The following is a 19,399-nucleotide window of genomic DNA, read 5'->3' on the forward strand; positions in this document are numbered from 1 at the left end:
TGTTGAAAGTGTATTATGTTACACTGAGAGGTGTTTATTATATTTACTCTACTCTCACTGACATAAACAAGGCAGACAAAATGCTAGAAACACTTATATATAACTCAGCTCATATCATAACACCTTTTATTTTGTCCCAACATTGCACCACCATGTTTTGAAAGAGCGATTTATAGTTTGTGTTTTACTGTTTTTACCACGTGTCCTCTGTTGTCTGACTGAACATTACTTTCTTTTTCTTTATTTTTTTCCCCCCCCTCCCTGTCCTCACCGTCGTTAATGGGGAGCATTTGTTTGACCCTGCGCTGCCTCCCATCTCATGGACCTCCGCCCCCCCCACACACACCCCCACTCTCCCTCTCCAGCCCCTGCTCCAGGGATGGGAGCAGCCACACAGAACAGTTTCCCATCAGTTTTGTGCATGCAGGCTCCTCCACACCTCCCTGTGCATCTCTCGCTCACTGTACTGCCTGTAGTTTCCCTAAAGTTTGCCTTTTCTGGGGTGAGCTACAGGCAGTACAGTGGCAGGCTGCACATTTGAGTCTGCCATTTTGTTTCTCCTTCCTCTTCCCCCCCTCCTCCTCCTCCCCTTTTCCCAGTATCGTTCTTTTCCATTCCTTCACCCCTTCCTGTTTTTCTGTCCTACAGTTTCTTCTTACCGTTCTGTGATTTCTGGTGTGGCCACACTAAAATATTTTGGAATAATACACCAAATATAATCAAACAACTTTTTCTTCTGTGGTGGGACAGTTGTATTTGCACTAACCCTGGGAAGAGGACTAAGATGCTACATACATGCAACACTGAAATAGTTCAGAAGGTCGGTGTATTGAATATAGGGCTGCAACTAATGATTATTCCCATTATTGATTAATCTGACGATAATTTATCTAGAAAATGTTGGGAAACAGTGAGAAGTGCCTGTTATCGCATCCCTCTGGACATCCAGCTGTTAAATAAAACCAAAGTCCTGCTTAAAATAAATCTGCTAACGGTCCCTTTTATATGAATTGTGATTGTTGATTTTTATCTCTGTGCCACTGACTGTTAAACTGAATCACTGAGGTGGAGGAGCAATTAATGAACCCAGCGTGAATAATGAGAAAAGCCTTCACGGTAATTCGATGAAAGACTACCGCAGTTAATTTGGTGCCAGACTTTTTATCGAGCGGTGCTTCTCACTTTGCCGCCTCTGATGCTGACAGAAACCTTTCTAGAAACATCACGTCTACTAAGTAGAGGTGGTTCTTTTTTTTTTGCCTTTTGCTTTCAGTCCAATCATTCCTAAGTATCATTTTTTTTTGGGTGATTTAACTCAGGTGGAGGAACTATGTGAAGCGTACACTTGTTTATGTTGTCGGTGTTGACTACAAGTGCTGCTGGAAATACTGTAATTACCGGTTTATTGCTCGTGTGATACACAAGTTGCTCTGATGTGGCTTTTATGGCGACAACAGCATGCAGGTGTTTCATTGAGTCGAGCTTGTTTCTTTGCCTTTAAACGTTATCTGAGGGCGTGCTGACTGCAACGTCACCAACATCAGCTTCTGCTTCTGTATTGCTGCTTTTATTATAACATATTATATGCATAGAGCCCATCTCTGCTTATGCCTGCTTCTACACTAAATCCACACTAACCCCTGCTTAACCCACTGATCTCTTGTTGTTTTTCTGCACCTCCCTTTGCTTTGAGCTACCCCCCCCCCCCCATCCCTTTCCCTCCCCTACACATCAGCCTGTTATCACAAAACAGATGGGAACATGTTTTTTGTTCAGCCTAATCAATTTGGCATTACCCTGCTTGCATCCTGTCCTGCTAAATTAAAGTCCAAATAAAATTAAAAGCACTGAAAGAATCTCCCCCTCCCCCTCCCCTCCCCCCTCACATCTGTACCTGTCTGGTGTTTCTCTAAATAACCGTCTGGTCTCCTTAGTGAGGACACAGCGATGAAACATTGGCTTCAAGTGTGACTCATGAAAATGGCTCCACTCCTTCCTCCCACAGCCACTTTTACTCCCCCCCCGTCTCCCACATGTTTGAATGCAGCCTGTTTTTTTTCCTTTGCAATGCAAATTAGGTGTGCATGGCTCTGACCAGAATGTTGCTTTTGAAAAGTGTTTCTCAGGTCCACGTAGGCCTACCTTATGCAAACACAAAAAGTGGATACATATCTGGAGTAACTCTCTCTTCTTTCTCCATCGTTGTTTCACTCAGTCTCTGTCTCCATACTTTTCTCTCTCTCTCTCTCTCTCGCTGCCTCCACTGTTGGATGAAAATTGTTTTTTCTATGTTACAAAAGTTTATTTGTGGTGTTGAAAGTGTCTCATCTGCCCTCTTCACCAAAAAACCACCAAACACCATCTGTGCCATCGCGCTTATCTACTCTTCCATCGCTGTCATTCTGTCTTCAAAAAAAAAAAAAAAATGTCTTTCTTCCACTCTGCCATCATTCCATTCTGTCCAACCCCTTATTTTATACCCTCCTCCCACCCATAAATACATCTCAATCCAACCCAACCTTCCCCTTTCCCTGTGGCACAAAACTGATTGAGGATGACTGGTTCTTTCCTGGCTGCTCCGATCCAGCACTGGCCACTCGGCAGCAGGAGTTGGAGGAGGAGCTGGCTCAATCTCGGGGGCTCGGCCAACAAAGGCCCAAGAAGCTGACGGCTCCGGCCCAACGAAGCCTGCAGGTAGGTGAACGGGCTGATATTGATGTGGTATGTGCTGTGATGTTTCAAATGGCATATCCAAGTGAAGGGACAAAGAACAGCATCTCCAAATGTGTGCAAAACTCCACGACTGAAAGTATTACGCTGGAAATTTTCTGTATTTTTGTTGTTTGGAGTCAAACCAACAATGAACTCATCCTACTTACAAGTATTGTGTGTGCATCCAAAGCCTGATTTATCTTCTTCCTCTGTGCCGTAGACATCTGTTGTTGTCCTGAAACTATTAAAAACACATCAGTGAGCCACACTGCTGCACTGGGTGACGTTCTGTCGTTCCAGTTACTGTAGCTTGTGTAGAAATGGAAGCTTTACTAGCTTGTGCTACATATCACAACTTGACTGTGTTACTACATTATAAATTTCTCAAAGAACATCAGTACAAAGTCAACCACAAGTTGAGTTACATGACAAATTGTTGAATTATTCCTTTAAAAAGAAACGTGTGCTTTATAACCTGGCACTGCCCTGCTTCATATTACATGTATCTGACTCGTAGGAGGACTTTGAGTTCGATGGGCAGGCCTCATTCCAGGACCCCCGCAGCACCTCAGAGAGCACGACCCCGATGGAGGGAGAGAACATGGGAGGTTGGTGGCCCGAGTACAGTACTCCCGACACAGGTGTGAGACCCGCTAGACAGTTTACACCGGCATGCACACGGTCATCTGCACATTACTTCGGGAAACTTAAGTTGTTGTCTTTTGGGTTGATATTTTGCGGTTTTCACCATAACACTCCAAACTTATTTTATTGAGTTTTGGATTGTGGCTGTTTGTTGGTTTTTGTCTTTTTTTTTTCCATCTAACCTGCCGATATTGTGAATGTAAGATGTGGGCTATCTATATTGGTTCATTTGGGTTTTATATGTTAAAGGGATTAGCTTGGTTCAGCTTGCCTTCATTTCTTTATGTGGGTCACACAATGTAGCAAGCTGAATATAAACTCATCCTCAATTTATTAAAAACAACTCTGGGACAATTGATCTAATCCCATGGAGTAAAACATTCATACGTTGGTTTGCATTTTCATCAGTTTCCAGTATTTTCTTTGGACATGTGCATGCTGGTTGAGCTGGCTAGTGTTTGATGGGATTGGTCCACTGAATGCACTGAACTTTTGTGAGATTATATAAATGTAGGTGGCAAGATACTCTCCATCTGTGGTAAGTTTTTTGTGTTTTTTCATTGTTTGCATGTTCTGCTTCTTTTTCTTTATTTCCTCTCATCCTTTCTTGTGTTATTATAAGGTGCTGCTTGTCAAAAAAACCCAAATAAAACAGAAAACAGAAAATAAATAAAAACTAAAAATACAAAAAAACCCGGAAATTAGAATTGAGGAGTTTTAATTGGAAAACTGACTGATGTGATTTTTGGTCCCTTGCAGATAAACTGCATTTCACACTTTGTATAATTCTTCTGCTAATAGAATATCTGTATTAGCAGCTCATTCTCATAAGAGATGCATTTATAATCAGGATTTTTACCTTCTCTCTGCCTAGTTAGATACACAGCAGGGCTGTCACTTTTTATCATAATCAAACTCTCAAGCTCGAGCTAACAGAGATTTGTTGTCACGATATTTTTGATCACATTTATCCACAATTTTTCCATCTATGGTGTTGAATCTACAGTAATTCTACACATGATTCAGTTTCCTGATTATTCGCTGATCATGACGCTACTTAAACCATTTTGTGTTACCAAAATAAAACAACAACGCATGCAATAGATCAGAGTGATATTGCATTTTATGAACACTCTCTGCTGGAGTAAAAACACAGCCTGTTGCGCTTATACACCTTGGACTTTTTATTTGGACACGTCATTACAGATTGAATATGACGTTTCTTCCCATGCTTTTGAATAAAACGTGACAGCCCTACAACATAGAAATATCGTAAATTCCCAAATCACTGTTCCCTTTGAGCTGCTGCAGGCCTTTATCTGAAACATCTGTAAAAGAAGAGTATGACATAACTCTGTTGTTCCACTGATTAAATTATTTGTGCATTAGTGTAAATGAATGCTATTTATCATGTGAACTATTAGAGTATAGATGAAATTACCCTTCCTCAGTGTCTTTATCTGTGACAGGCTTTTATATATTTATGTCAGACGATGTCAACAACACCTGTTCTCCTTCCCGATGATTCCAGATGGTTTGCGGTCTGTCGTGGAGGAGCTGGAGCTGGAAAGGAACCACCTGCAGGAGCAGATCCTGAGCCTGGAGGAGCGCTGTCAAGATCTAGAAGATCGGCTGCAGCTGCAGGCCCGCATCGAGTCGCTACAGGTAACCTCATCCTACGCAACCCCACCCAACATCACACACTATCCCATAGCCCCTGGGTTAAGTCAAACCAGTATTTGTCCCGTTAAATATGATCTTATGCTAACACTGTAAAGAACTGATGAGTAAACGCTGAGTGATTTGCATGATTCCCCCTCCCTGAGGACTAGGATTTTGTAACAAACCCTTCTAACACAGGTGACGTTTGATGTAGATGAAGATGAGCAGCCATATTGGGTCTCTCAGGTGTGTTGGGTCTCTCATGTATGTGTGCGCTAGAGAGCACCTCTGGCGGTGACGGCTAATGGTGTGGCGTGTTTGTTTAATCTTGGACACTTGATGCTTTTTTAAATAATCTTTTTTAAGCAAGTGCGATGTTCTGTGGCAGACTCACTGGGTTGGTGAATTAAACTTCACTGCTGAACTTTGGAACTGTTATAAACAGTGAAAATCAAAGTTCACTTTTATCACATGAATGGGGAAAACAAATATGTGATAATAAGACATGTTTCTGATACTGACAATAATAATAATAAGAACAATAACAACTAATCTTCCATTAATGCTGTTCTCCAGCGGGTCTGCTGTCATCCCCGTCTGTGTGCAGTGAGAATTTCTTTATCCGTGTACTTTTAAGAATTTAATCTTTGCATATTGATCTTTCTGGGTTTTTTTTGCCACTGCAGAATGAGTCAGAGAAACTACAGAGCCAACTCGCCAACGTCCGAAGTCAACAGAGCAGAGATGCAGAGAAGCATCAGCTACTGGTTAGCAGTCTCAATGAACAGCTCAAAGGGTAAGCAGTCAGTTTTGCTACAGCAGGGGTTCTCAACCGGTCTCACTCTGGGACCCACATTTTCCCACGGTCATTAAGTCGTGACCCACTTTTATAGAATTCAGTGGCACAGCGGTATGGTTTTCAGCTTGTCCGCCGCTGATTTATCCAGCACCTCTCTTACCGTGTCCATGGCGGCAGGTAAAATAAGCTCTCCGGTTATTGTGTGGGGGATCTTGGCCTTCGCAATATGGCGAGCTACATGGTAGGATGTCCGAAGAGCCAGACCTTGTTCGGAGCAAGACACACTGGGGGTTTCTGTCCCTTTTTTATCCTCAATGTACAAAAATCCACATTTTAAATACTTCCAGGTCATATTTGCGCTCCGCCATCTTGTCTCCGAACATCAACACAAACTTAAAGTGAGCGTCAATCAAATGATGGTTACCATGGCTACGGCACGAGACTGCTGCACGTCTCTGACGCATGTCTGTCAAAAAATTTTTTTTTTCAAAATAAAAGACAAGATTCTCATCATGGATTCTACTAAGTGTGTAGACGTTTAAAAACACAAATGGTAAAAACTTAATGGTGCCTTGTTTTATTAGTTATTCTGGGCAATTTTAGCAAATTTATTCAGCCGCTGAGTCGGTTTTTGCTTCTTCTCCTACAACACTTCTCCATGCTTCAGCTTATGCCTCGATTATGGTTTATTAACAGATGATTGTTAAGCCAAACTTCCAAACAGTCAGATGCAAATTAATAAAGCAGAAAAGATGCAAACAAGTCGCAAGTAGTTTGTCTTCATTGCTGCCCTGTCGCGATCAAAACAGCTCAGTGCATTGACAAGTCCTCAAAATACCTGCATGCAATTCTCAAACATTCATCCAGCGTCAGCAACTGGCCAAATCTGAGGTTACTTCTTGGCTTCTTCTTTGACATCACTGACTTTTTCTTCGTAAGTTACGTTAAGACCAAGAGTTTTGTCCAAAATTGTGTGACAAAATAAAATAGAAAGTGCAAAGTTGATTTCTGTCAGATATTGCGTTAGCCATCACTTTGAAGATGCTAAAAATAATAAAAAATAATAATTTCAGTGTTATTCCTAAGTGTGTATTTGGCTAATTTCTTGTCAATGATTTCCTGTTTCAACCTTATTTTATTTTCATTCGAGTCCCATTTATCTGACTTTTAACAAGCTGATGACAACATTAAAAACCCGCAGATCACTTGTGTTTTGATATGTTAGAATATTACACTCGTTATCCCAGGATCACAGGTTCAGCATCATAGTTGAGCAGGAAATTATCAATGACAAACTTGTAGTCTAAAAGAAGAGTGCGCTCATTATTTACAATAGACTAAAATAGTTTTTATAGCAGTGTTGTTTCTGTAGATCTCATTACTGCTGTAACAAAACTAGCACCAAAGACACAAATAGCACTTTTTTGGCCGCTGGCATCATTGCATGCAGCCTGGTTTTCACTATTAGTATCTTTGAAGTGTTAAATTTTTAGCTGTTTTGGTCTTTTTTTTTAGGCTGAGTGACACACAAGAGTGCCTGGAAAGCTCCCTCATTGAGAAGGAGAACACGTTGGCCAAGACGTCCGAGAAACTGGAGCTCATCAGCAGCCTCCGAGAATCTCTGAGTGAAAAAGAGATTCAGTACAAAGAGGCATCTGAGAAGCTCCTTCAGACTGAGCACACAGTAAGAGTTTTGACTCCTTTTTTGTTTTTTGTATTTTTTGTCAAGATTTGTCACTGTTCAGTATTCAACAGTTTTATGGTTTGTTGTTTTTTTTCCCTCCTTTCAGCTCGAGGAAGTTTCCAAGAAATGCAGCAGCTCAGAGAAACAACGCTCTGAGTTGAAAACAGAAGTCGTCGACCTCACACAGAAGCTGAGTGTGCTGAAGGAGAAGGTGTGCTTTAATGAATTAAAACATCAATCTTTTCATCTTTTTTCTTATGCATTGCATATGTGGATTCCAGTTAATACTTCAGTACACTTCAGTAATCAAATACAGGGTAATCTTATATGGCTTGATTTTTAAATTTTAATGATTTGCACTCACTCTGTGCTTAATTTTATCTCATTTGCAGACCCAAAAACAGGAAGTCACCATAGAAACTTTACAAACTGACCTCGATCAGACAAACGAGGAGCTGGACAAACTAAACACAGCCCATTTGGAAGAACGCGCCCAACTCATTCATGACCTTCAAAGCCGCGAGCGGGAAATCGATAGTCTTAAAGACGTCCTGTTGGAAAAGGACAAGGAGATCTCATCCCTGTCTGGGAACATGGCGGAGTATGCAGAACAGGTCACAGTGCTGAAGAAGGAGCTCAAACTGAAAGAAGAACACCTGGTTCAAGTAGAAAACGCACTGAGTAAGGCAGAGCGGGAGGCCATGGTTATCAGGGACTCACAGAATTCAGACCAGCAATCCCTGAACAGCAAGATCACAGAGCTGGTCGGGAAACTTAAGGATACCGAGATGGAGTTAGTCAAGACCAAAGAGGAAGGAGAGTCTAAGGTGGCTGAGGTGGAACATCTTATAAATCAGACCGAAGAGGACAAGAAAACTATTCAGGACCTTCGGGGGGAGATCCAGAAACAGATTGTGAGCCATCGTAATCACCTTTCTGAATGTGAAACACACATCACTTCACTAAAGGAACAGCTGACTTCATCCACCCAGAAGCTACAGGAATCAGAAGGACTCGTTTCGCAGCTCAAGGACAAAAATACCAACGATGAGAAACAGCTTAATGATAAAGAGCAGACGTATGAAAAAGAACTCAAATCTTTAAAGGACGAACAGAACAAACTTCTTGCTCAGGTGGAAAAATATAACAATGATGTGGAGACATTGTCCAAACAATTAGAGGAGCAAGTACAGAGTGAGGAAAATATCAAAAAAGAGATGCAGGAAAAACTGGAAACCATAATGTCACTGGAAAACCAACTAAAAGCAACTGATAAACAAGCAGAGGATGAAAGGCAGAAATTCAACACTAAATTGCAAGTCCAGGAATCAGAAAATCAGAAGTTGAGCAAAGATCTTCAGACCAAATCTGAAAACCTCTCTAAAATCAAGACCGTCTTAAAAAACATGAAGACCGAGAAACAGCAGCTGCAAGAAAAGCTCAAAGGCCTGACTGAAGAGCTTGAGCAACAGAAGCAGAATGTAAAGCAACTGAATGAAAAGGTTACATCCTCTCTTGAACTGAACAGCAATCTGGAGAAGCAAGTACAATCTCTCACGAAGGAGAACGAGAGACTTGAACTGGAGGTGTCTGAAAGGGTAAAAGCCATTTCAGACGTTACAGTTGAGAAAGAGTCTTTGCAAGTTAAAATATCCACGTTGGAAACACAACTCACACAAAACAACACAATCATTGAAGGGCTGCAGAAAGATAAAGAGAATTTGACTGTTCAGAGTAATGAGTTGAATAGAGTTATTGAGCAAAGCACACACTCAAACTCCGAGATTCTGCTGGCAAAAACAAACGAATGTAGTAATCTCAACCAGTTACTCAGGGAGAAGGAGGGCGAGGCGGCGCAACTGCAAGAACAAGTGCAAAAATTGATGTCAAAGGTAGACCAGCTGCAGCATGACATGGCAGAAAAAGAGCAAACTGCCACTGATCTCCAAGCACAAATAGAGGCGCAACAAAACCAGCAAACGCAACTTCAAGAAACGTTGTCTATGCTTCGGGAACAGGAATGCACTCTGAAGTCTGGGTTAATGGATAAAGATACAATGTTGAGAGAGAAACAGGTAGAGTACCACAGTGTGCAGAATGAAATGACCAAACTACAAGCTGAAGCCGAATCACATAATGTGGAACGCTCACAACTTTGCCAGCAACTTGAAGAGCGAGAAGAAAAGTTGAAAAATGTGACCCAACAGTGTCAAAAACACAAAGATGAACTGAATGATACAAACAAGACTATTAAGTCTCTGAGGGACCAAATCAGTGTCATGGAGGAAAACGCCAGAAAGATTGAATCTGAAGCAGAGCAAGGACAAACAGAGTTGACTAGCTTAAAGAATCAAATCCAAACAGTCGCGGAGGAAAACCACCAACTCCGTGCTGCTTGTGAATCCAGAGAAAAGGAGCTTGCTCAGCAAACACAGGTCGTATCTGACCTTGATGGGCAGCTTAAAACGACTCTAGAACAGAACTCTAGTTTTAGTGTGAAGATTACCACTCTAACAGAAGATAATCAGAGACTACAAGAGGAGCTGGCACAGAACATTAAATCCGTTTCTGAACTAACCGCTGAGAGGAGTTTACTCCAAGAAAAAAGTTCTGGGCTTGAAATTAAAATCACAGATAATCAGAAAACAATTGACGGCCTGTTGAGGGAAAAGGAGGAGCTTACTTTAGCTGCAAATGAGTTAAAAAAGATCCTCAAGGACAGCGAAATGTCAAACTCTGCAGGTTTGCTCGAGAAAACAAATGAATGTACTCATCTGTCAAAAACACTGAGGGAGAGAGAAGAACAGCTTCAGAATTTACAGGAGCAAGTTAATGGCCTAAATATGCAGGTTAGTCAACTCAACACGTTCTTGAACGAGAAAGAACAAACGGCGTCAGAAAAGAGTTCTCAGTTGGAGGCCCAGCAGAACCAACTGCTGCAACTTCAGGACACTATATCTATGCTTCAGGAACAGGGATCTGTCCTCAAGTCAGGGCTAATGGAGAAAGACACAATGTTTCAACAGAAAGCAGAGGAATGTAGCGTTTATCAGAATGAAGTCATGCAACAGAAGGATCTCATATCGCAGAGACAGGCTGAGGTAGAGTCACTCAGGCAAGAGTGCTTGGAGGCGAAACGGCAGATAGAGCAAAAAGATCAGACCCTTAAAGAAGTAACAAATGAGTTTCAAAACCACAAAGATGAGCTGAATAAACGAAACGAGTCTGTGATTACACTCAGTAGTCAGCTTGGTGCCATGAATGAGAACTGCGCAGAGATGGAGGTTGAAATTACCAACCTAAAGGCTGCTGTGCAGAAACTCACCGCAGAAAATAGTCAGCTGCTGCAGGACGAGGACCAGAGGAAAGCAGAGGTAATTGATTTTAAAGATAACATTCAAGCAATGAATGAGCAAAATACAAGGTTAAAATCTGAACTCCAGAAAACAGTGACAGAGCTGTCCAGAGCACATGAAGAAGTCACACATCTTAAAACAGCGGTCTGTGAGAAGGACGGCGAACTCAAAACGGCATGGTCAGAGAAGGACAGGCTTAATTTGACTACGCAAGGAAAAGATGACTCCCTGAAACAGCAAGAGAGTTTGATCCAGCAACTCAACAGTAGGATTGCTGAGCAGGAGGAGCAGCTGAAACAGAAAGCAGATGACAGTGTCAGCTCGAGAGCACAGGTTTCAAAGCTTGAAGATGAAGTCTGTAAACTCAGAGGTCAAGTTGAAAGCCTTACTTCAGAGTCATCCGTACTGAAAAATACTTTGGAGAAAAAAGAACAGGCAAGTCTTGAAATTCAGAGTAATTCTTCATCTGTCGCTGAAAATCTCAAATCAAATCTACAAACCAAAGAGGAAGAGTGTGTGACCTTGAAAGAACAGATTTTACACCTCGAAGAATCTGTTGCAAAGCTCAACAACACCCTCCAAGTGCAGATGTCTGAAACGGCAAATCTGAAAAAGGTTTTGGAAGAAAAAGAGGCAGCTCTTTTGGACCAATCCAAGTCTCTTCAGGACATGCAGAGAAGAGTAGATGAGGCGTTGCTCTTCAAAACTCAGTTCATGGAAAGCACAGAGTTGGTGTCTCAGCTTCAGAGTCAAATTCAGATACTGTCCACAGACTCTGGAAACCTTAAAAAGTCAACAGAAGAAACACAAAGTGCCTTCAACAACCTACAAGAGAAATATGCAGCTAACTTAGAGGATTTGCAAGACGTAAGAAAGCAGCTGTCCCAAAGGACTGATGAGGTGTCCAGCCTTCGGAAGTTATTGGATGATACCAATAGTGAACATCAGACATCAACGACCACAATAGAAACACTGAGAAATGAGTTATCAGCAATCCAACACAATCTAGATAAAACACAAGACCTGAACTCCAGTCTTTCAAAGGAAAAGGATGAAGCTTTTGCTTCTTATCAAGCAAGTGTATCACTGCTGACCGTGGAAATAGAAAGACTGAAGTCACAACATCTTCAAGTTGTGGCACAAATGAATGCACTGACAGAAAACCTGGAGCAGAGAGAAATGGCTCTCCATGCCATTAACAGTCAGTACACAACCCAAGCCAAACACACCACTCAGCTGGTTTCAGAAATGCAGAAACTAGAAGAGCAAAATAAGAGACTAAATGAGGAGATTAGTTTGTCAAAGGAGGAGCAGCAGAGGCATCTTACTGCAGTCAGTAAGGAAAACACACATTTGCAAGAAGACATAAGAAAACTTCTTGCACAGAAAGAAGAGCTGGAAAGAAGACATCATCAATTTTCGGCATCGCAGGAGCAGCAGTCCAGCAGCATGAACGAAAACATGGAGAAAATGGTGTCCGAGAAGCAGAGCCTTCAAGCAAAGGTTAGTGCAAAAGACGAAGAACTTTCTCAATTAAAAGACAACATTCAAAAGGTAGAACAAATTCTGCAGGACTCTGAGAAAGAGTGGCTGTTAGTTCTGGATAGAGAAAAACAGGATAAGAATCTACTTGCAGAACAGTTGAAAAGTGTTGAAAATGAAATGAAATCTAAAGATGCTAAAGTTAATGCTCTGAAACAAGACTTGGACAGTTTGCAGGAGAAACTAGCCGAGGCTTCTACGGCAATTAGGAAGGGTTCTGATCAACTCAGCGCAAAAGAGTTGGAGGCATCGACATCCAGGATTCAACTCGAAAAGGTATTAGCATCTGTCCAGGAAAAGGATAATGAGAACAATAATTTGCAACAGGCTCTAAAAGCCGTGGAACATGAGTTAGAAGAACTTGTAGCGAGAAAAAATGGTACTGACAAAGATTCTGCTGTCCTTCCACCGATGGCATCTGAGAGATCATCTGCTTTAAATGAAGAAAAAGCCTATTTACAGCACATGATAAAACAATTAGAGGAGCGTCATCAGTCTGAGGTAGATGCTTTGAAAAATGAGTTGGATAAGACTGTAGCACAATTACAAAAGACGCAGAATATACTTAATGAAGGAGAGAGGAGTCATTCAGAGAAGGGTCAAGAAATCGCTCTTCTTCAAGAGACGGTGGAGCATTTACAGACTCGACTCAGTGCCGAAGCAGAGAGAGTGAAAGAAGCTGCTGTCAAACACTCTTCTTTACACTGTGAGCTGCAAGCAAAAGATGAGCAAATAAGCTGCATAAGCATTCAAATAAGTCAACAGAAGGAGTTACTTGCTGGACTTAGTCAGCAGTTAAGGGATAAAGATGCATCCATCGCTCAAGTCATGGAGTCTGCCTCAAACGAAAGAGTGAAACTTAGTGAGGAAAATACCTCTCTGATAGCAAAATTAGAAGATACGGAGCAAGCACATCAAACCTCCATGAAGAGACTCGAAGAGATTTCTCAGCAACTAGAAGAACGTATTTCATGCTCTCAAAGTGAAATCGAAATCAAGAATTCAGAGAAGCTCGAGCTGAAAAAGAAAAATGATGATCTGAAAGGTGAACTAGCCAGGGTATCTAAAGAAAAAGATGTAATGAAGAAGAAGCTTCAAGCTGCTCTCATTCTAAGAAAGGATCTTTTGAAAAAGATTGAAGAATATGAAAACCAAAAGGAGGAGAGTGTAAACTATAAAACTGAGGTTCCACTTTTACAGACTAAATTACAGGACATGACAAACCAAGCTGAAGCCTCAGAAAAAACTTACAAAGAAAATGTTTCTCTTCTTGAAAAGAAAATCCTTGAGAAGGAGGGGGAGATTCTTGAACACAGAACAGAAAGTGAAAGACTCATTGAGCAATTAAAATCAGAAAAACACATTTTGCAAGCAACATTAAATGAGAAGGAGGTTTGTTTGTCAGAAACAATTCAAACACTCAGTGAGAAAAACAACCTGATGGAACAACTGCAGACCAGTGCTGCTGAGAAAGAAGATGCCTTCGAGCAAGACAGAAACAGCCTGATGCAGAAATTAGAGGAGCTTCAGAACGAAATCAAGACATGTAAAGACGAGTCAAAGGACAAATCTTCCACTGCTACTGCTGTTGATTTAGAGAATGAGCTTGCACAGATGAAGTTAGAAAAGGCGATGCTACAGAAAAAGGCCCAGGCTGCCTTGCTGGCACGAAAAGAGTCCATGAAGAAAGCTCAAGAAAATGAAAAGAAATTAACTCAAGAACTAGCTGAACTGAAAGATGACTATAAAGCTCTGTTGGAACAACACTGTCAGCAGACAAATGAGCTTAATGCTGTCCAGTTAAAGTTTGATGAAAAGGTCAGGGAACTGGAGGACCTCCGTAAAACCTCTTTGTCTTATCTAGATGAACTGGACACTCTAAGGCAGCTGGTTGAGGAGAGAGATAAAACTCTACAAGATTTAAAGATGTCTCTGGCTGAGAAAGAGAGCCAGTGCCATTCTCTATCAAACTTGCAAACAGAGCTAGAAACTGTCAAATCCAAATTTGAGGGCATGTCTCTTGAGATGGCTAGTAAACACGAGGCTTTCATAGTCCTGGAGCAAAGAGCAGAAACCTTGAACTCAAAACTGCACATGGCAGAGAGCGACTTAGAGAAAGCTCACGCTGAAGTAAAAGAGAAGACGGAAGAAGTCGAGAAATATCAGGAAATGGTTAAAGCTGCTGAGCTTACGTCCCACCAGGAGAAGCAAGCTTTATTTAATGAAAACATGGCTTGGGAGACCCAGCTCAACAACTCCAAGTCCACACTTGAGGAACAAACGTGTGCAAATGAAGAAAAGTATCAAATTTTGATGGAAGACAACAAGGCGCTTTTGGAGCAAGTGTCAACCATCCAAAAAACATTAGCAGAAACAAAGCAGCAGCTCAATGAAGAGAAAGGTCGTCTGACTACAGAGCTTGAAAAAGCACAGCTGCGTTGTACTGAAGAACAAAGGAATTTGGAATCGTTAACGCAAGAAAAAGAAAATGCGCTCAAATTAATCAATGAACTCAGAGATGAGGTGACCACGGTGAATAAGCAACTGCAGCAGTCTGAGACAGTAAATGAGCAGCTTCGTGAAAAGACATCTGCAACGTGCGTAAAACAAGAACATGTTAACAAAGATGAGGTCGACTTTACTCATAAACGTGCTGAAGACTTTGAAGTGAAACTAAAAGAGAAAGATGATGCCTTGTTAGTTTCTCAGGCTCAAGTTTCAGAAAAGGAAGAACTAATTGCAGCACTTGAACAGCAATTACAGCAACAAATTAAACTGCATGAAGTAGCCATTGATAAGATGAGAACAGAGGCTGAGGAGCTTCAGAAATCTCGAGATGATGGCACCAAAATGAATGATCAGGACAACCAGAGCAAAATAACTCTCTTAACCAGGAAACTTCAAGCAGCTTTAGTTTCCAGGAAAGAACTCATGAAGGAAAATGCAAGACTCAAAGAAGACGCAGAAAAGCTGACTGTCAACCATGAAGATAAAGAAGCTGAGAATGTTTCTCTGAAGTCATCCGTTTTGAAGTTGAAACAACAAAATGTGGATCTGGAAAGCTTTGTGGCGTCTTTGAACGAGGAGAAAGATAAGCTCAGCAACGAAATTGATCGCGTCCTTAATGATAATCGCAGCCTGTCTGCAGCCTGTGAAAGCTTGAAACTAACCATAGAAAACATCACCCAGCAGAAGCAAGCCTTCTCCTGCCAGCTAGAATCTCTTAAAGACTCTCAAACAGAGGAGCTGACCAAATGGAAGTCGAAGCACTCTGAGCTGAAACAAGAGTACGAGTCTCTTTTACAAGCTTATGAAAACGTTAGCAGTGAAATGGATAAGATGAGACAGCTTTTGGAAGGGGCCAAAAGAGAGAGACAGGAAGCACTTCGAAAAATACACAAACACGATACCGAGATGGAGAATCTGGAGAGGCAGGCTAGAGAGATGGAGGAGGAAAACGAAAGAATTAAAGAGAAAATGCACAAATTTGCAAAAGAGAAACGGCACAAGATTGAGGAGCTGGAGGAAGAGAATCAGAAAATTAGGGCAGAACTGAGTGAGATTGATGGAAACCACAAAGTGGAGACGTGTGAGCTGACTAATAAAAATCAACAATTGGAGGCTGAGATTTGCAAACTGAAGGAGTCATCAGAGGATCTGAGAGAGAAGCTCACAGACATACAGGCTGAAAATGGCCAACTGTTGGAAAAGCTTGAAGAGGCTAGCTCTTCATTAGAAAAGAAGCACTCGGAATCAAACTCGTACACAAACAATATGCAGCTTAAACTTGATGAGGCACTCAGCTTGAATAATTCACTGACTGCCCAGATCGAGGCTCAGAAAACAGAACTTGGCGCTCAATTGGAAATCAACAATTTGCTACAAAAGGAGAGGCAAAATCTCTCTGAAAGGATTGAGAAGATACAGAACGATCATGAATTGCAGTTGGGAAAGAAAGACGATGCCATTAAAGAGCTCAAAGACATTATTAACAGGCACAGCCAAGAGACCATTAGCCTAAATGAGAAGGTCAGAATCCTGGAGGACGACAAGTCTCTTCTTCAGGAGGAGCTTGAAAATGTTCAGGAGATTTCAGACAAAGTGAAAAATGAAAATGAGTATTTGGAAACTGTGATTCTCAAAAACTCTGAACGAATTGATGAACTGACCGAGTCTGTTAATGCTTTCCAAACCCAAAACACGCAGTTGTCTTCTCAGCTGGCAGCGAGTAAGGAGATGAGTAACCAGGTCCGTCAAGAAAAAGAGGAAGAGCAGCTCAAATTAGTCAGAGTCTTTGAGGAGAAACTCAAGACGGTTCAGAGAGGCAATGAGGGGTCCAAAAATGTGAAGAAAGAACTGCAAGAGCTACTAAAAGAAAAGCATCAAGAGATCAATCAGCTACAGCAAAACTGCATTAAATACCAAGAACTGATTTTAGACTTAGAGAGCTCTCTGAAGACCTCGCAGTCATCCTGTGAACACCTGGAAAAGGAACTGAAGAAAAGTTTGGAGAAGACCTCTGTTTTAGAGGAGAGAAGAAAACAAGTTGAAGCTGAGGTGATCACGAACAAGAATCTCCTTCAGGAGGCCACAGAGAAGATTCTGAGTGTTCAGTCTGAAAGAGACCAGCTGGCTCTGGAAATATCACAGCAAAGTAAAAAATCTGAGGATCAGGTCATAGAGAAAACACAATCACAGCAAAATAGAGATGAGAAACAAATAAACTCTTATATGGAGAATCAAATTATGTTGCAGCAACAGATAGATGACCTCAGTGAGTTAAAAGACAGAGAAAGTCAAAAAGTGAATGAACTGAGGCAGCAGATAGACTCTCAAGATCTACAGATCAATACCCTTAAGAGAGCGTTTGAGACTACTGAAGCAAAGCTGTCGGCTCTGTCTTCCACTCCTCAAGGGGCAGATGCTACAAAAGTTTGGAATGACTTGTACCAAAAGACCTTGCACGAGAAGGATAACCAGCTCCTCGAACAAGGTTTTGTGATCAAAAGATTCCTGGAAGATATGAGAGTGAAAGAAAAAGAGGTGAACGAACTACGAGTGACCAAGTCAAGACTTGAAAGGACGCTGAATGATTATTCTGTCGCTGCCGCTGCACAGCAGAGACAGCTGTTTGTAATGAGCGCAAGCAACGCTGAACTTGCTGAGAGTGTGGAGCTCATGACTGTGCAGGTAAAGGAGCTCGATGCTCAAGTTGAAAGAATAGACCAGGATAAAAATACACTCAACAGACAGCTCGCTGACAAAGAAGATTTCATTTCCCAAATGCAGCTTAATCTCCAGCAAACAGAGAAGATAAATACAGACACAGACGCTCAGCTGCTCCTTTTACAGTCTCAAAACGACAAACTTCAGGCTGACTTTGAGAAGCAGGAGGGGATTTCTCTGCAACTGAGAACACTTCTCCAGAGCAAAGATGCTGAGATCTCATCTTTGCTGTCTTGTAAAGATGGACAGATGTCAGGGTATCTGGAACAACTCCAGGCTAACTATCGCTCCCAGGTGGCAGTCTATGATGACAGGTTAACATCTGTACACTACCAAAGGGAAAAGGCTGACAAAGAGATGAGAGGGCTTGAGGCCAAGGTCAAAAGTCTGCAAATTAAAGTTAACAGGTCTGGCCAGGAAAAGGAGCAGATGGCAGCTAAGATAGAGTCATTCAAGAACTCAATGGTGTCTTTACAGAGCGAAAGGGAGCGATTGATGTCAGAATACAGAATACTTGAAGCAAAAAGTCAGTTAGGGCTGAAGGGTAAAGAGGGCTCTGCTGACGGGGAAGGTGGTGCAACCAAAGGACTTAAACATGAAATTAGGAAATTGTTGCATCAGATGGATGACCTCAATTCAGAGAACGCCATGCTCAGGGCGCAGCTGGTTCGTTACAGAGAGGATTTGAATCAAGTTTTATTCCTGAAGGACAACCAGTCGAAGGTGCTGCTCAAGAAGCAGCAGGATGTGATCAAAAACCTTGAAAACCAAAAGGCTGCAGCTGAAAAGCAGCACAGGGAGTCACGGTTGGAGCTCCAAAAGGAAGAAGAGGCGAGCAATACTTTAAAAGCAGAGATTTCTAAACTTCAAGCTCAGGTTACAAAACTGGAAGAAAGAGCCACAACAAACGAGGGCAAAGTGATCGCTGACCTGCAGCAAGCTGTGGCGGCTAAAGCAGCTGAATGTAATGACCTTCAGCAAAAAGTTCTGTCTCAGAAAATCTTAACTGATGAGCTCAAGGAAAAAATGCAGCTGCTGGAGAATGAAACGGACAAAAAACTGGCCGATGCCGAGGATAAATACAACAGTGAGCTGGACACCTTTGAGCGCGAGGTGGAGCTAATGAGGAACGAGCGAGAGACGGCTGATCAACGAGTGGCAGAGCTTGCAAAAGACTTGCTGGAAATGGAGCAACAGTTATCAGAGGCCAAAACGCTTAACAAAGACGTAAAAGCTCAAAATGAGTCCCTGTGCAAAGCCATGGCTGCTCTGCAGAATGACCGAGACCAGCTCATCGAAGACTTCAAGATCCTGCGGAACAGATACGACGAAGAACTCCGAGAGACTCAAGCAGCTTTCAACAAGGTTGAGCGCAGTCTTCAGGATGCCACCTCTGACTTGGCGATGTTTGCTAAAGAGAGGGACATCCTTGTTCATAAATTAAATGCTTTAGAGAGCAAAGACGCACCCGCGGAGTTGAACAAGTTGTTGGATGAGCTGTCGAAGGCTTTGTCAGAAAAGGAAAAGCAACTGAAGCAGGCCGTCCTGGAAAACGGCTCGTACAGCAGGCAGCTGTCGGCGTTCTCCAGATCCATGGCCAGCCTCCAAAATGATCGTGACAGGCTGGTTGATGAGTTGGCTGGGGCCAAAAGAGTGGTTGAGTCCAGGCAAGGGTCAAGCCCAGAGACTGTGTCTTCCATGAGTGTGGAAAAGTCAAAAGGAAGTGTCCAGAATGAGAAACATGGGCTGGTAAGTCAAGTCATCAGCTGTGAT

General features: G+C 42.0%; 1 protein-coding gene across 3 annotated transcripts in view; it reads left to right on the forward strand.

Moving 5' to 3' along the window:
- The window catches only part of si:ch211-220f16.2 (golgin subfamily B member 1), a 39,539-nt gene that overhangs the window by 12,283 nt on the left and 7,857 nt on the right, over window positions 1-19,399 (forward strand). Inside the window, exons 15-22 of one of the 3 annotated variants that reach the window (XM_067596930.1) lie at window positions 2,588-2,694; window positions 3,230-3,353; window positions 4,889-5,022; window positions 5,218-5,265; window positions 5,706-5,815; window positions 7,334-7,502; window positions 7,609-7,713; window positions 7,895-19,375. In XM_067596930.1, the coding sequence (XP_067453031.1) occupies window positions 2,588-2,694; window positions 3,230-3,353; window positions 4,889-5,022; window positions 5,218-5,265; window positions 5,706-5,815; window positions 7,334-7,502; window positions 7,609-7,713; window positions 7,895-19,375 (12,278 nt within the window). The remainder of the gene's footprint in view (window positions 1-2,587; window positions 2,695-3,229; window positions 3,354-4,888; window positions 5,023-5,217; window positions 5,266-5,705; window positions 5,816-7,333; window positions 7,503-7,608; window positions 7,714-7,894; window positions 19,376-19,399) is intronic. The other 2 variants (XM_067597016.1, XM_067597103.1) reach the window with 2 other exon arrangements.

Source organism: Thunnus thynnus, chromosome 1 (genome assembly GCF_963924715.1).
Source record: "Thunnus thynnus chromosome 1, fThuThy2.1, whole genome shotgun sequence".
Classification (NCBI taxonomy): Eukaryota; Metazoa; Chordata; class Actinopteri; order Scombriformes; family Scombridae; genus Thunnus; species Thunnus thynnus.